This window comes from Heloderma suspectum, chromosome 5 (genome assembly GCF_057233095.1).
Source record: "Heloderma suspectum isolate Gila_16-S chromosome 5, 16-S_ref, whole genome shotgun sequence".
In the NCBI taxonomy this organism is placed as follows: domain Eukaryota; kingdom Metazoa; phylum Chordata; class Lepidosauria; order Squamata; family Helodermatidae; genus Heloderma; species Heloderma suspectum.
In genome coordinates, this window is record NC_139462.1 from 47,785,930 (window position 1) to 47,803,760 (window position 17,831).

At 41.6% G+C, this 17,831-nt stretch overlaps 1 protein-coding gene across 14 annotated transcripts in view; it reads left to right on the forward strand.

The window, feature by feature from the left end:
- AFG2A (AAA ATPase AFG2A) overlaps window positions 1-17,831 on the forward strand; it is a 281,537-nt gene that overhangs the window by 69,836 nt on the left and 193,870 nt on the right. For 12 of the 14 annotated variants that reach the window (XR_014792057.1, XR_014792060.1, XR_014792058.1 and 9 more), the window contains exon 14: window positions 16,844-16,970. The exons of 1 other annotated variant lie outside the window; for it this stretch is intronic. Coding sequence is in view for 9 of the 13 variants with exons in the window: in XM_084855975.1 (XP_084712101.1) it covers window positions 16,844-16,970 (127 nt within the window). In the remaining 4 variants the exon portion in view is untranslated. Of the gene's footprint in view, window positions 1-320; window positions 14,927-16,843; window positions 16,971-17,831 lie in introns of those variants that run through there. One more of the 14 variants, XM_084855985.1, reaches the window with a different exon arrangement.

The following is a 17,831-nucleotide window of genomic DNA, read 5'->3' on the forward strand; positions in this document are numbered from 1 at the left end:
GGCTGCTAGTTCATGTCTGGCTCTGATTCAAAGTAAAAGATGCTTCCACCAGAGGAAGTGAAGGTTGTTCATAAATTTACAAAGCCTTCAGATCTTCCTTGTATATTCCAGTTTTCTGTAGCAGTTGCTGCATTTCTCACTATAAGCCTGACAAATCAACCTCCACCCTTTAGAGTGCTGTTTTCAGCAAACCTAGTAGCAACTCCTCGCATAGTGTATTCAGTGCCACTCTCATACATTACAATCTCATACCGTATCATATGCACATTAAATTTCTAGGATCCAGAACATAAAGCCTACTATTTCTATTCTATTTCCAGATAGGTTCTGGCACGGTAGGTGGTGCACCCTAAAGTTTCTACTTTGCCTACAGCATGGATAATTCTGGTTCTGGGAAGCACTTTTATCAAAACCAGTTTGGCTTGGATCATTTCTTCCCATTTGCACCATTCCCATGTCGGTCGGTCTCCTTCTCCCGCTGTCTCTCTCTGTGACATCTAAGAGAAGGTGAGGTTCGCTTGTATATGAAAAGGGAATCTTATCCAAAATACAGTAACTTTAAATCCCAGTGATGCCTCCAGAATATACAGGTAAGACTTTTTTCAGAAGCACTTACCAGCTATCCCTTTTAGCTGTTGAAAGTCTAACTACTCCTGCTTTTCTGAATATCTTGCACAGTCCATAGATTTACCAAGTTCCTCCCTTTCCCTTTTATCATTATATTTATGCGGTAGCACCAATAATAATGTAGATGTTCACATTTATTTACAAAGATGAAAAGCAGGGTTTTCATGAACAAAATTGGGAAAAGGTAATTCAATTGCAAAATAACAATAATTCAGTAGCAAAATGTGTGTATGAATTACTCTCTTTAATATCTTTATATCAAATTAAGAGAATAATAACTGATTTATGATTATCCCATTTGTAGTTTTAGTTGCAGGGCAGTCTTCAGCTTTGCATTTGTTCAGGCCAGTTGCTGGTGTGATGGAGTTCTAGGAGAATATCTGGAACATATATCTGAACTTTAGAATAGCCACTTTTCAAGTTGGTCTCAGCAATGATCAAACAGGGTAGTCATGAGTCTTTTATTTCACTCTTTCCCATCTCCAGCTGCTTTTCCACTTTTACCCTAACCGTCTTGCATAGAAGGTATCCAAATCTGTGCTCCCTCATTCATTTAGGGACTCCTTTATGTACTTTAACAGAGAGATATTTGGCTAGATTTCCTTAAGAGGGTTATTTATCTTTTGCTTTGAACAGATTTTCAGAAAGCATTAAAACTGTGCCACTGTTCAGATTCCTTTTTGCACAGCATGTTGGCAAAGCATAGCCCTGGAGCCAGTTCACTAAATATCCTGTTGTGAATGTGTGTTGTTGAGTAGCTCTGCTTCACATGCATTTCCAACTCTCAACTTTAACCTTCATTTCATGAACCACAAAGCACTTGATTACTACTTCACCATGTTTTGAACTCTTCACGGATCACTCAACACACATTTTTCAGCATGGCAATTTGGTTGTGTGAATTGGTGTTCAGCCTTTAACTTTTAAAGATTTGAAAACATAAGAATTCTGAGCACTTTCTGTGTCAGAAAGAAAACTGTTCTTACTGGGTGTGAGACTAGTTAAATATTTTAGAGTTCGCTAATATTCCAAATGTCAGCCCCTGGTATTGTATTTAAATATTGATCTATAATGTTCTGCTGTAAGTGGAATCCAGCTTGTGTCCACACTGCAGTCTGTAGTACATCCAGATTAAACTTTAGTTGCTTCTACAGTAGGCATGATTGATTACTGTTTCAGCTTGATTAATTTAAAGGAATGCATGGAATGCTGAGGAATAAAGAAAAAAGAAATGGAGAAAGTGCTGTCAAGTTTCTTAAGGACAGCTATATGCAAGCAGAATAGAGCAGCGGAATATTAAACCCGATCATCTTTTTGTTATGCATAAGTACTGCACTGTAAATACAAAGTTTACACAGAATAGTAGCCTAGATTAGGCATTTCTGTTTGGCCGTTGCACAGTTGCTTTTCCATTAATATATTTACGTTGAAAGCCCTTAGGATATTTGTGTATTGTTACCTGATATGCATTCACCTTCATGGATCACTGCCTTGTTGTGGCAAAGGGGCTTGCGTAACTCAGTGAAGCCATAAGCTATGCTGTGCAGGGCCACCCAAGACGGACAGGTCATGGCAGAGAGTTCTGACAAAATGTGGTCCACTGGAGAAGGAAATGGCAACCCGCTCCATTATTCTTGCCAAGAAAACCCCATGGAACGTGTCACAAGGCTAAAGGTATGATGCCGGAAGATGAGCTCCTCAGGTCGGAAGGTGTCCAATATACTACTGGGGAAGAGCAGAGGGTATTTCCAAGTAGCGCCAGAAAGAGTGAAGCGGCTGGGCCAAAGCCAGAAGGACACTCAGCTGTGGATGTGTCTGGTGGTGAAAAGAAAATCCGATGCTGTAAAGAACAATATTGTTTAGGAACCTGGAATGTAAGGTCAATGAATCAAGGTAAGCTGGAGGTGGTCAAACATGAGATGGCAAGTTCGAACATCGACATCTTGGGAATCAGTGAACTAAAATGGACAGGCATGGGCGAATTTAATTCAGGTGACCATCATATCTACTACTGTGGGCAAGAATCCCTTAGAAGAAATGGAGTAGCACTCATAGTCAACAAAAGGGTAGGAAAAGCAGTCCTGGGGTACAATCTCAAAAACAATAGAATGATCTCAGTACGAATCCAAGGCAAACCATTCAACATCACAGTAATTCAAGTCTATGCCCCAACCACTGATGCCGAAGAAGCTGAGGTTGATTGGTTCTGTACAACACCTTCTAGAACCTACAACACCTTCTAGAACTAACACCAAAAAAAGATGACTCTTTCATCATAGGGGATTGGAACGCTGAAGTAGGAAGTCAAGAAATCACCGGGATAACAGGCAAGCATGGTCTTGGTGTACAAAATGAAGCAGGACAAAGGCTAATAGAGTTTTGCCAAGAGAACATGCTGATCATAGCAAACACTTTTCCAACAGCACAAGAGGTGACTCTACACATGGACATCACCAGATGGTCAATATCGAAATCAGATTGATTATGTCCTTTGCAGCCAAAGATGGAGAAGCTCTATACAGTCAGTCAAAACAAGACCTGGAGCTGACTGTGGCTCAGATCATGAGCTGCTTCTTGCAAAATTTCGGCTTAAATTGAAGAACGTAGGGAAAACCACTAAACCATTCAGGTATGACCTAAATCGTATCCCTTATGAATATACAGTGGAGGTGAGGAATAGATTTCAGGGATTAGACCTGATAGACAGCGTGCCTGAGGAACTATGGACGGAGGTCCGTAACATTGTTCAGGAGGCAGCAACGAAATCCATCCCAAAGAAAAAGAAATGCAAGAAAGCCAAGTGGCTGTCTGATGAGGCTTTACAAGTGGCTGAGGAAAGAAGGGAAGCGAAAAGCAAGGGAGAAAGGGGAAGATATATCCAACTGAATGCAGAGTTCCAGAGAATAGCAAGGAGAGACAAGAAGTCCTTCTTAAATGAACAATGCAAAGAAATCGAGGAAAACAATAGAATGAGAAAGACTAGAGAACTCTTCAAGAAAATTGGAGATCTCAAGGGAATGTTTTGTGCAAAGACGGGCATGATAAAGGACAAAGAAGGCAGGGACCTAACAGAAGCAGATGAGATTAAGAAAGGTGGAAAGAATACAAAGAAGAACTATACAGGAAAGATTTTAATGTCCCCGATAGCCATGATAGTGCGGTCACTGAACTTGAGCCGGACATCCTCGAGAGTGAAGTCAAGTGGGCCTTAGGAAGCATTAGTAACAACAAAGCTAGCGGAGATGACAGTATTCCAGCTGAGCTATTTAAAATCCTAAAAGATGATGCTGTTAAAGTGCTGCACTCAATATGCCAACCAATTTGGAACACTCAACAGTGGCCACAAGACTGGAAAAGGTCAGTTTATATTCCAATTCCAAAGAAGGGCAATGCCAACGAGTGTTCAAACTACCGTACAATTGCGCTCACTTCATATGCCAACAAGGTTATGCTCCAAATCCTACAAGCTAGGCTTCAGCAGTATGTGAACCGAGAACTACCGGAAGTACAAGCTGGGTTTCAAAGAGGCAGAGGAACTAGAGATCTAATCGCCAACTTTCGCTGGATCATGGAGAAAGCAAGAGAATTCCAGGAAAACGTCTTTTTCTGCTTCATTGACTATGCTAAAGCCTTTGATTGTGTGGATCACAACAAACTGTGGCAAATTCTTGAAGAGATGGGAGTACCAGACCACCTGACCTGTCTCCTGAGAAACCTGTACAAGGGTCAAGAAGCAACGGTGAGAACTGGACATGGAACAACCAATTGGTTCCAAATTGGGAAAGGAGTACGGGTTCTAGTCCCCACTCGGCCATGGAAGCGCATTGGGTGACTTTGGGCCAGCCACACACTCTCAGCCCAACCTACCTCACAGGGTTGTTGTTGTGAGGATAAAATGGAGAGGAGGAGGATAATGTAAGCCGCCTTGGGTTCCTTGCAAGTGGAAAAAAGGCGGGATATAAATGCAATAAATAAATAAATAAATAAATACGTCAAGGCTGTATATTGTCGCCCTGCTTACTTAACTTATACGCAGAGTACATCATGAGAAACGCCAGGTTGGATGAATCACAGGTCGGAAATTAAGATTGCCGGGAGAATTATCAACAACCTCAGATACGCAGACGATACCACCCTAATGGCAGAAAGCAAAGAGGATCTAAAGAGCCTCTTGTTGAGGGTGAAAGAGGAGAGCGCAAAAGCTGGTTTGAAACTCAACATTAAAAAAACGAAGATCATGGCATCTGGCTCCATCACTTCCTGGCATATAGGAGGGGAAGAAATGGAAGCCGTGACAGATTTTATTTTCTTGGGCTCCAAGATCACCGCAGAGGGTGACTGTAGCCATGAAATTAAAAGACGCTTGCTCCTTGGGAGGAAAGCTATGGCAAACCTAGACAGCATAGTAAGAAGCAGAGACATCACCTTGCTGACAAAGGTCCATCTAATCAAAGCTATGGTTTTTCCAGTAGTAATGTGTGGCTGTGAGAGCTGGACTATAAGGAAGGCTGAGCGCCGAAGAATTGATGCCTTCGAACTGTGGTGCTGGAGAAGACTCTTACAAGTCCCCTGGACTGCAAGGAGGTCAAATCAGTCAATCCCAAATGAAATCAACCCTGACTGCTCATTGGAAGGAGAATTAGTGAAGCTGAAGCTCAAATATTTTGGCCACCTAATGCGAAGAGAAAACTCTCTGGAAAAGACCCTGATGCTGGGAAAGACTGAAGGCAAAAGGGGAAGGGGATAGCAGAGGATGAGATGGCTAGATAGCATCACCGATGCAATGGATATGAACTTGAGCACACTCCGGGAGAGAGCGGAGGACAGGAAGGCCTGGCGTGCTACGGTCCTTGGGGTCACGAAGAGTCGGACACGACTGAACGACTGAACAACAACATGCATTCACATTTCAAAAGTATTCCTTGGAATTTAGCGTGGTGAAATTGAGTTTTATCCCATAATTGTTGGAGAGGATGCATGGAACATGGGCTCTTCTTTCACATGTCGCGGCTATGCCCCCATGTGTCAGATTTCTGGGATCATATTTTTAATTGGATTTCTATTATTACTAAACAATTATTTCTCCAAACTACAGTACTTGCACTCCTCTCCCAATTTACAGGTACAAAATTATTACATAGGGAGCTTACAATTTTTTCTTTTAACAGCAGCTCAGTTTACAATAGCGGTGGTGGTGGTGGTGGAAATCCACAGATTTTACTTTAGAGATTTGGTATAATTGAGTATGGAAGCTTGCCCTGATGGAAAAGCTAACTCACAACTTGTGTATGGCAAAGGGGCTAATTCTGAGGCCTTTGATACTATTTGGCTTCCTTTTGTCATCCATGTATCTGAAATCTCAAACAAGTAATAACTTTTTAATAAAGAAAAGAAAAAAAGTATTTCTTTGAATATAAAATGTATATTCTATATTTTGTTTTGATATACATGACACATGTCTCTGTGTGAGTAACGTTCATAGAATAGGAGCGGGCAGAAAGTACAAAGGGATCTACTGATAGATCTTTGGGTGATTTGTAGTAGATCGGTAAGGATTTCTGATTCCTAGTTGTTTAACAGTAGCAAAAACAAAATGACCCCTTCCCCAAAATTATACTGCAAGTTCCCCCTACCCTCTGAGGCCTGAAGAGCACTACAAGGCTGTCTTGAGCCTTCAACAGGAGCACCCCTATTAGGGGGTGAGGATATGCTGCAACATTGTATTGCTGGTCCCACTTTTTTCCTCTAATGCCTGGTTCCTATTTGTTTGGAAGTGAAATGCAACTGCATACTTCGTAAAGAAAAAAAAAAAACGGGGAAGAAACCCAACCTCAACCCACACTCGCCAGGTTCGCATGACACAACAACCCCCAAGCGGGGGCTGGATATGCAAAGTGTCACCTGCAGGCACCATGGCTCATCGTGGGTTAAATAGAGCACACAAGCTGTGCCGTCTTGTGCAAACCAGGTCAGTGTGTGTTTTGTTCATTTGTACAGTCCCTGTGTGGGATAAAACACACGTATGGTCAGTAATGAAGTGTGATTTGGCTATATCTGCAGAAGATACAGGTCAGAAAGTTATTCTTAAATACAGCTGAGTCCATGAGGAATTGCTAATTCATAAAAGCGACTCTATTACAACAGAGGTAAAGTAACAGGTTTTTGGATGCCTTTCTTGGCAAAGGTCTGTAATAGAAATTGGTATCACCAATCTTGATAGTTGCTGTTATTGAGACACGGTTTTAAAAATAAGTACTCTGGAAAGCCTAGTCCTGCCAAAGACATATTTCACCAGGACTTGTGAGGGAAAGAAATAAAACAGTGTGACAGTTTATTACAACCATGGTAGTTGGACTGAAAAGACTGACCTGGCAGGTGTGCCTTGCTGACAGCTTTCCTCCTGTGAAAGCCTGACCGAAATGTCAGACTCAATAAATTCTTCAGACTGTGTGATCGGGATGACTTTAGTGTGGGAGTGTGTTGGCAGGTAGGGAGCTTTGGTATTTTGGGAATGTTTTATCTCCGCAGCTTCTAGAAAAATTAGGAATACTGGTAGAGATGTCTGTTTGAGTTGATAATATTTTTCTGGTAACAGTTTGTTTGAGGGTTTTTTTTTAAAGAATAATTTTAAGTTACCCATAAAATACATCACGTTTTTAAGAGAAAAGATTCAGCCTATAAGAAATGGAGCAGGCCACATTTCTCTCCAGTACTTTTCTTTCTCTAGTTCTGTGAAAAAGTGTAGAGGATGGGCTTGTTGTAACAACTGTCAGGACAGGATTTTTTAAGAAGTAGTCTAGAAAGCTGTGTGCTCTCCAAGGTATATTTTCATTAGGATTTCATTAGGGAAGGAAATAAAACACTGGCCAGGTTGAGAAGTCACACTAAGCCATTGTTTAATATGATGAGAATGAGCCCCAGTGAGCCTTGGATTTATGCTCTTTCCTCTCCTCAGTTGTGGACATGGGGAGGTGCTTGGAACCTTTACCATTCATTTTTGCATTAACCACAACTTGTGTCATCCAAACCAACAAACTGTGGTTAATGTTAACTATGGTTTGCTTGAACCAAGCCAACTTAAAACTGTGTTTCAAACAAAGCATAGTTCAAATAAGCTGATAAGTAGGCATTGTGATGCACCTGACACATGACGCATCACTCCAAACCATAACAGACGACCAGCAATCACACATCCAGTTTATACATTTTAAAAGACAGATTTTAAAATCTGAAAATCTGAAATGGTTTGGCATAAAATGCCAACTTCAGTCACAAATGAGAGTGTACCATAGTACCGCTTATAAACTGAGCCAAAACCAATCAGGAACAGATCAGAAACAAGCTTCAGAGGGGAATAATTAACAATCAGCACCTGTGTGAAACAACCCATCATGCTGCATTAATAAACATCGTGGCTTGTTTCATTTCATCCTTCACATTGATACCAGTTTTCAATTGACCAATAAACATTGCCTCCTTGATCTTTCTCGTTTGGAGGCTCTGTTCAATTGCCAGCACAGAGATCTTAACTGTGGCTGGCCTACCAACCTGTTCCCCCCTCATATGAAGAGACCACAGTCTAGCATGTGTTTCATTATGCTGAATATCATCCCGGAGTTCCTTATATCTTTTCAAGAGAGCTTTTCCAGTTTCTCTAATGTAGAAGGAGTTACATTCTACACACTTAATTTTATACAGAGCACCCTTTCACATTTGAAAAATCTTGTTTATTTAAAAAAATCCTTTAAAATTTATAAACTGCATGTATAACTGCTGGTTGGTTGTTGTGGTTTGGAGTGACAAACCATAGTTAACATTAACCACAGTTTGTCAGTTCAGATGACACAACAAGCGATGGGTAAGCAAAAATGGAAGTGAAAGCATCTGAACGCCTCTTTGTGGCTGCACTGGAGGAGTGAAGGAATACGTGAACCTGAAGCTTGTTGTAACTCCTTCTCATCACACCAAAATGGCTTCGCAGAGGGTCGGTTACTCCTCTCTGAAGAGCCTCATGGGGTGAGCTGTGTACAGAGCAGAGCTAACAGGCCTCTCCGGAGCTGCTGTCCAGCGGCATTGCAGCAGGTACTCCAGAGAGCCCTGCTGGCCCCAGCTGTCCCACTGCAGCAAATGCCTGAGGGGCAGAGCAACCAGCAGGGCTCTCCAGAGCATCACCCACTGGCCAGGCCTGAATGCCTGGCTCTGAAGGGATCCTTCTTCAGAGCCAGGCATTGTGGCTGGGGTGTCCCATGAAATCACATGTACGGAGTACTTGCTACTGTACAACTGGGCAGCAACTCTGGAGATCCCCATTGACTCTGCCCTCCCACTGTGGCAAATGCCCTGCTGTCAGGGTAGCACACAGTTTGCTGCTTCTCCTGCTCTGCCGCCTAAAGGAAGGAATTCACCCTGCCTCGTGGGAGGGCTGGACCTAGCTTACCATGACATTCGAACCAAGCCGCTATCTTGGACTTTGCAGCACCATAATTCGTCTTCTATGTATAGAAGTACTTTACTATAAAGTAAGTGCACAGTCCTCGCATCTTTGCTGCAGGTTGTATTTGTGTTGCCAGAATGTCATCTTTTCATAGAAGTCCAAACTGTATGTTATAGCTGCATTTTCCCACCACTTTCCTTAGGTAGCTCATTCATTGTTACTGTGGTTGTGTGTTGCAGACACCTGTGGGATATTCCACGTAACACACATAGACTGGTTTGAATGTTACACGACCTTGTGAACGTTCAGGTACATTGAAGGTGGGTCAGGTGTGCTAGCGCGCAAGAAGGGAAGGCAGACTCTCATTCCCCACCATGTGTATGGTACAAATATAGGGATAAGTATTGTCAGATCTGGCTCAAAACGTTCTCCACAGCACAATTTCCTCGTCACTCACCACCAGTTCAGACCATGACTGTAAATGAGATTTTTTTTCCCCTATGTGCATCACTTTACACTTGCTTACATAGAACATTTTTTGCCATTTTAATGTCCGTTTCCCCAGTTTGGAGATACCTTTTTGGCACTCTTCTTAATGCCTTTTTGTTATAATTAACCTAAATAATTTGATGTTCTCAGCAAATTTTGCTACCACACTGCACACCCTTAAGGTTATTTATGAACAGGTTAAAAAGCACTAGTCCCATTAGAGATTGTTGTGGGACACCACTGTTTGCATCTCTCCAGTGCAAGAACCCTGAATAAATTGCTGTCATCAGCTGCATTTCTATGCCACTCCATAGCCAGAGCTCTCTGGGCGGTTCACAAGATAAAGGTTAAAACTATAAAATACACAAATGTAATAAAACATAATGTAAAATCCAGAACAAATTAAACAGCCATAAAATGAAACCAACTGTAGGGGACAGCAACCCTATCATGTGCACAGTAATAACTTGATGCTTTAAACGGATGGATTCTCTCCCCCCCCCCCCCCCCGCCCGCCTCAGTCTTGCAACACATGCTTATGGGTGGTTAGAGTTTGTTGGTGACTGATTACAGAAGCAAGGGAGACTGTTATTTAATCTAGAATGAAAGAGTATGATCATGCACATGTTTTGTTGCCTGTAAATAATTTCAGGAAGTATTCTGCTTATTGCATGTTCTAAATAGCAATCACTGCTTCCTTTAAGTAATGGTGGCAATATAATTACCTAAACATTTTGGCTTAGTTTATTGTAAAGTTTTACAACTTTGCTGGGAAATCACAACATTGTATGTGTAAGATGGCAGCAAGTCAATTGATACTTCACATTCAAGACAGTGGAGGAAGACTATATAATTTCACTGTCATAAGATTTGCATTCCCAAGGGTTCTGCAGTAATAGTCTTCTCATTTTTTTCAAAGGATTTTTATTTCTGTCCTCACTATTAATTTCCAAAGCTTCAGACTGTTGTCCTTGGACAGGTGGACAGACATACATGGGCACCACATGAACACTGGTATTATGTTTGACATATAGTCAGTTTGTTGACAAACTATTTTGCATCAGCGTGTGTGCCTGATTACTATTTCTGTGGTGTTGGGATGATGACATCAGTGTTCTCAGGTCAGGTAAAGGGGAAAAAAAACACTGCTTGACTGGATGCTGGTTTTGTAAATTGGACTAGAAAGTTAAACATAATTTGTGTCTCTGAATTATGCTTGCATCAAAAACCCCAGGCAGCCTTAATTAGCATTGCCTGCTTTAATTTGAAAATCTTGCTGGGAAATCGTGGGAAAATGGAAAAATGCATGCTTGTATGTCACCCTTCAGATTAACAGTTTATGTAGAGCTCAAACTTCTGAGCACACATGCTGCTGACGCAGTTCTGGAACAGCTGGTGGAGAAATCTCTTGCTATAAATGTCTGTCTGTCTGCATTTTTATAGGATATTCTGTTAAGCCAAAAGGGCTTGTTTACTTGTAGGAGTCATGCTAAATATGGTGTGTAATCTGACAGCTGAGTTCCATGCATAAAGGCAAGCACGACAGCTTGAGGCAACATGGAAGACTTAAGTTTATATTGATAGCAGTATAGGCAGTCTTGTCCAGCAAAGGAATACAGTATAATAGCTTATGCTAAAGCACCTAATACACTACATATATGACATTCATGTCCAGACCCATAAACAATAGGGAGTTCACTGCTTTTTATTTGTTTTGTTTTTTTTAATTTAAATCTCTGTATGACTCTTTCTAGTTGTTAGTCAAGTTGTTTCCAATTGGGAGTTTGACATGTGTGAGTATCTGGAATCTAAATTCTGTGACTAAGTACTTGTCCTCTCTTCTCTGTTCCCACTATCCACCTGTTCCAAATTTTCAGCTCCACTTAACAACAGTTGTTCCAGAGAGCGGTGGGGGTGGGTGGGTGGACTGCATTCTTAAAGGGTGCTTTTTGTGGTGGTTTATCCATGTAGATAACTCAAACTGAAAAAGTAAGGGAGCAATCCAGCTAAAGTTGATGACTTAATTTCCCATTTTATAGGAGAGCTAAACATGTGTTCCCTCTGAAGTCAGTGGGCAGTCTTACCAGGGAGTAAGCCCCACAGAGCTCAGTGGGATCTATGTTTGAGTAAATAGGATTGCACTGTTAGAATGCCTTTTGATAGGATTGTGCCCTCGGGATTCATTGCCCGAGTTGTGCTTACTAAACAAGACACAGAGAGTGAGTTTGCATGTCACGCTGAGCCACCTGAAGATAAGCCATGGTGGCTTGTGTTTTTGCTTGATAACCCATGTTGCTCCCAACTGATGATCAGGTGTACTGCGGCTTGCTGTGGGTTGTTTCCCCCTTAGTCCTCCCACCTGCTCCCAGCAAGTATTCTAGGTGCATTTGTGGCAGAACCCCTCATTTCCTCATTCCCTATGTCAGCACCCTTTCTGTAATTGGTCCACTGGGGTTGCTGGCTCCCAAAGGAAACTCCCCCTGCTTCCACATGAGATCGCTAAAGGGACCTATTTTTTAAAATAAAATTTCTGAGTCCTGTGCAGTTGCACAAGACTGCCTGTCTGCTGTTTAACCAAGCATACCAACATCCTGCTCTTGTCAATGTCCTTGTCAATTTCATCCTTCCCTTTAGCCCTTCCCAGGAAAAGCTCCCCCCCCCCCCAATCAGGTCACACAGAAAAAGAAATAATTTTCGTAGTCCTTATCAATGTGGCAATACATTCACAAACTTTTTCCATCTTTTTTTTTTCAGGGTCTTGTGCAAGTGCGCAAGACTGCCTGTCTGCTACTTAGCCCAGCACACTGATAAGCCCCTCTTTTCACTGTCCTTTAAAATTTAATTCTCCACTTTGGTGTTTCCTTTGCTAGTGAACACCTTTTTTAAAAAAAAAGCTGCATCTCCTACATTTGAAGTAATTACACCCGCCCCAAAAGCTGTTGGCCACTTTTGGCTCCCCTCTCCCTTCGTGCTTGTCTGTCAGATATACATGTGGGTTACAGAACAGTGAGGGGCATCAGTAAACATACACAATTTTGAAGGCAAAGCAGCAAGGGGGGTTGGTAAAGATATGCAAATTTCCAGCTAAAAATACACAAATTTCAAGGCAGAGCAGTGAAGGGGATTGATAAAAACATACAAAGTTCATCGCAGTGGACTTTCGAATGTGCACACTTGTGCAAGACCTAAGAATGATAATTAAAAGGTTGCAAAAGCATTCAGGACACTGTCCAGTGTTCTTCTCAATTTTTAGGACCGTGGGGCAGAGAGCACTGACAAAGGATGAGGGAGAATGGTGGAGGCACTACCGAGATTGCGAAGAGTGGGGGGGGGGGTTCATTGCTCTCGCCATGCAGCTTTCTAGCTGTTCCCAGCAACTTATGGTGAAGATGCCCTGCTAGGTTTGGACATTACAACAAAACACCCTTTGGGTTCAAACAGCTGGACAAGCCATCCTAATACAACTCATGGTGACCACCCACCATGGCTTACTGTGTTGTGCAAACCATATCAGTGAATGGGTGGGTTTTCACGATCACGGAGAGAAAATAAGTCAAGGTGGCTTATTTTCCCTCTCTGCATGTGCTGGTCATGAGCCACCTAATTAGCATAATTACCTTTTCTAGGTGCAGATTGCTGTGATGTTTAAACCCAGTGAGGGTGGGTGACTAGGGTAGTTTACAGCAGGGGTGGGTGACTGGGGTTTCAGGGTGGTTTGTAAACCACCCAGCCAGCCATCCTCGCCCAGGTTCCAACATCATAAGAAATTGCGCCCAGCTAGGGTAATTCGGCTTATTCGGTATCTCGTGACTGGCATGGGCGGGGAGGGATAATAAGCCACCATGGTTTATTTTCCCTCCTAACTCGTGCAAACCTGGTCAATATGTGAGTAGTCACGGGTGTTACTGTACTGTTCACTTCCCTGGTTTTGCCTCATGTCCATGCCACATGGGCTATGCCATAAGTTCTTGCACAATTTTTCCCAAGAGGTTAGAGGAAACATGTATCATGACAACTACAGCTAACTTGCTTGGACTGCAGGCTGACAGATGTGTGGTTATACTATAGCGTGGGACTGAAAGGCATAGCACTTCCCATTGGCTTAACAGTAGAAAGTAAACAAGTACAATTGTTGCATAAGTTCAAGTTGGGAATGCTATTGTGGGAAGGGCTTGTAAAATGGTATAGACCCTTGTGAAAGCATATATAAAAATCTAATATGACCACAGGAACAGTCTAGTAAAATGAGCTTTGCATCTACCATTTTGTGTCTATTATATATTTTAAATCAATAAATGTGGAAGTTATAATTAAATATAAAACTGCATTTTTACCCCTTTACATATGTAGTAAAACAACAACAACAACCCATGAGAAATCTTGGTTTTCAAGTCTCTTCCAAGAGAAAATTTTCCAAATGTCTTTTTTGAGGTTTGACCTTTTTTCAAAAAGTCATATACATTTAACATCCGGAACAACTGAGGTACAAGGAGGTGGCTTTGCTGGCTGGCCATTGCTCATTTTTTTGTTTTATTTCATGATAATAGAAGAAATTAAATGTTTAAAGGTCATCATTTCACTTATAGTGTGCTGCATTGGTGGCAGGAACTAAATACTGTCTGATTTAGTTTCCTGTCCACATGAATACAGCTGCGTTCACCACTGATTATTTTCAGTAGTTCATGATTGAGGATATTAGTTCATGATTGAGGATATTTATGGAAACTTATTTTCCTGTATCTATGTACCTGTTGTCCAGATCTTGTGAGATTTGCAGGTGTCAATCAGAAGCAATGTTAGAGCAGAGCAAGTAATATTCTGACCAGTGAGTTGCTAGCCCAGATCCTTCTCTAAAACAGTGAGAGTGTGTTTGTGTAGTTAAATTGTTAGACAGATTTCAGCTTCCCTGTATGACATGATATGATCTCAAGAACTACCCATCCCCGAATTCCTTGTGCATAGGCAGGAGGTAGGGATAGCTGGTAGAAGGCACAAAGCACCATAATAATTAGAGATATTGATCCCAGGTCCAGTGGGAGACAGTGTTGCTGGTAAGATTTACAGTCCCAAAATATATGTGAGTAAACTTCTGCTTCATATACATCCTACAGACCTTTCTGAGAATTTTCCTTGTGAAATGTTGCATCTTGAAAAAATCTTCAAGTATCCTTTTGGAGGATGAACCACCGCCACTTCTCTTATTAAATGAGATTTAAAAACAAACACCTGTAACTAATTTTCAGTGAAACGTGCATCCCCCCCACATGGTCTGTGAAAATCTGTTGTTTTCTGGCCAGCACTCCAGCCTATCAAGATGACTTTGAATTCTGTTTCTGTCTTCCAGGGTATTAGCTATCCAGCCCAATTTTGTGTCATCTGCAAATCTGATCAGCATTCCCTGCACCTCCTCCTCCAAGTCATTAATAAAAATGTTGAAGAGCACTGGGCCCAGGACTGAGCCCTGCAGTACCCTGTTCGTTACCTCTCCCCAGTTTGAGAAGATCCCATGGATAAGCACTCTTTGAGTCCGATTCTGTAGCCAACTGTGAATTAAACTGATAGTTGTTTCAACTGGCCCACTTTGAACTAGTTTGCTCATCAGAATATCATGGGGCACTTTGTCGAAAGCTTTGCTGAAGTTGAGGTATATTATGTCCACAGCATTTCCACAGTCCACAAGGACTGATCAAACAATGAGATCAGATTCGTCTGGCAGGATTTGTTCTTGACAAATCCATGTTGGCTTCGAGTAATCACTGCCTTGTTTTCAAGGTGCTTACTAATGGATTCATTTATCATCTACTCTAGAATTTTCCCAGGGATTGATGTCAGACTGACTGGTCTGTAGTTCCCAGGTTCCTCCTTTTTGCCCTTTTCGAAGATAGGGACAACATTAGTCCTCCTCCAATCATCTGGCACTTCACCCGTCCTCCATGATTTCTCAAAGAGAATAGACAGTGGTTCCGGGAGTTCTTCTGCCAGTTCCTTTATTACTCTAGTATGCAGTTCATCTGGCCCTGGAGATTTGAACTCATTCAAAGTAATTAGGTGTTCCTTGACCATATGCCTATCCATCTCAAACTGCAATCCTGCCCCTTCAGCTTGTACTTCGCCTTTGCCAGGGTGATAGACCCTCTTTTGGGAGAAGACTGAGCCAAAGTAGAAATTGAGCACTTCTGCCTTTTCTTTGTCATCTGTTATCATTTTGCCATCCTTATTTAATAGCTGAACCACCATTTCTTTCCTTTGCCTTTTACTGTGCACATAGCTGAAGAAAGCCTTTTTGTTGCTTTTAGCATCCCTCGGTAACCTCAGCTCGTTCTCAGCTTTAGCCTTCCTGACGCCATCCCTGCAATTCTGTGCTATCTGCCTGCACTGTTCCTTTGTAGCTTGGCCTTCCTTCCACTTCCTCTATGTGTGCTTTTTTATTTTCAGGTCATCTTTAAGCTTTTTGTGAAGCCACATTGGCTTCTTTCTTTCCATCTTTTCTTTTTGTTGTAATTGTTTGTGATTATGCCTTTAGAATTTTCCTTTTTCCATGGGTGATGAAGACAGTGTTGAGGGAAGTAGGGATTAGGGGGTAAATGGGATTAGGGGATACACCTCATGAAGTCTGGATGAACAGATAAGTATTGGTGGGTGGTATACTGGGCAGAAAAACAGAGAAGGGCCTCCCTTCTCTGGAACTCCGTGTCAAGGAAGGCTAGGTTGATCTTGTGTCTGTTATCCTTCCACTGGCAGGCAAATACATTTTTATTCAGGCAGGCCTTTGGCTGTTTCTGAAGGGGTGAGGTGGGTGCTGTCTATTTCTTCTATTGTTGTGTTTTTAATTGTGTTTTAATGGATCAGTTTTTATATGTTTTAATTAAGCTTTTGTTTTTAATCTTTATTATAACAGGGCATATACAACCCTGTTAAATAAAAGTGGTATGTTTTGATAAAGGTAGTGCCATAGAGAATGAAGAAGGGCTGAATTTTTTCCTTTGCTTCCTTAGGGCCATTCATGTCCCCTGGTGACTAGGGTAATTGAAGGAAACGTGGGAAAGCCTCATCATATGCAAATGTGTATGGTTGCTGGGTACAGAGACTCAGGGAGTCTTGAATGTTTTATTTATATAGCATAATCACTAATATACATCAAGCTTTACATGATAACATAATTGGGAAGAAACGGGCAGGTTCTTGCTTTGTGGAGTTTACAATCTGAATTTAGAATAAATGAATCTGAATAAACTTTACAGGTTTCCACTCTTACCTGCTCTGCTGCTATAACTTCTTTTGTGTTTCAATTAGTTCTTCGAGTTCTGGCAGTGTGGCAGACCGTGTCTTGGCACAGTTGTTGACAGAAATGGATGGGATAGAACAGCTAAAAGATGTGACAATCTTGGCTGCTACAAACCGACCAGATATGATAGACAAGGTAAGTAGCCTATGCTGCTACTTTGTGAAAGCCAGTTTATGGGAACTTGACTTTCTTTGTTAAGACCAGAATCAATAGAAAACCATATTTTCCATTAAAGTACTAGATTTCAAAACAAAGGGTAAGGGACAGATTATGTCAAACTTTGCTTGTTGTTATTATATGAGTCTCAATTAATGCTAATCTTCTATAATGTGATTAGAATTGTTTATCTTACAATTTGAGTTTTCCTAAGGTCAAGCTCATTGTATTTGGGCAAATCTCCAGAACAGCTTCTGTCTTTTTGTGGACAGTTCTCCACGTTATATGTGTCATGTATTGGGGCAATTGCCCATGATACATGTTAGTGACTTATACAAAATGGTGCAGCTGGGAATGAGGATAGAAGCTCACCATAGGGGTGCCCTATGGTGCAGCTGGGAATGAAGATAGAAGCTCACCATGGAGAGTGTAATGTTTTGATAAGCTGTATACCACCCAATATGCCCCTTATTAAACATATGACACTGCCTTATACTGAGGCAGACCACTGGTCTATTTAGCATGGTACTGTTAACTCTGACTGGTATCAACTCTGCAGAGTCTCAGGCAGAGATATTTCCCATATCTGCTGTTGGAAATCCATTTAACTGAAAATGTCAGAATCCCTTGCATACAAAGCATGAGTTCCATTTACGAATACACATTCTTCTACACTTTCATGTCTGAATTTCTCTACTGAAATTGCTACCACATCAGGCTTGTGATTACTTCTTACAATGCTTGTTTTTAAAAACCACAAACTAGCCTGGATCCTGCGATAGGGAGTAAGGAAAGTCCCCATCTTCTGATATGAAGGAAAGCATTAAACTCACTGCCGTC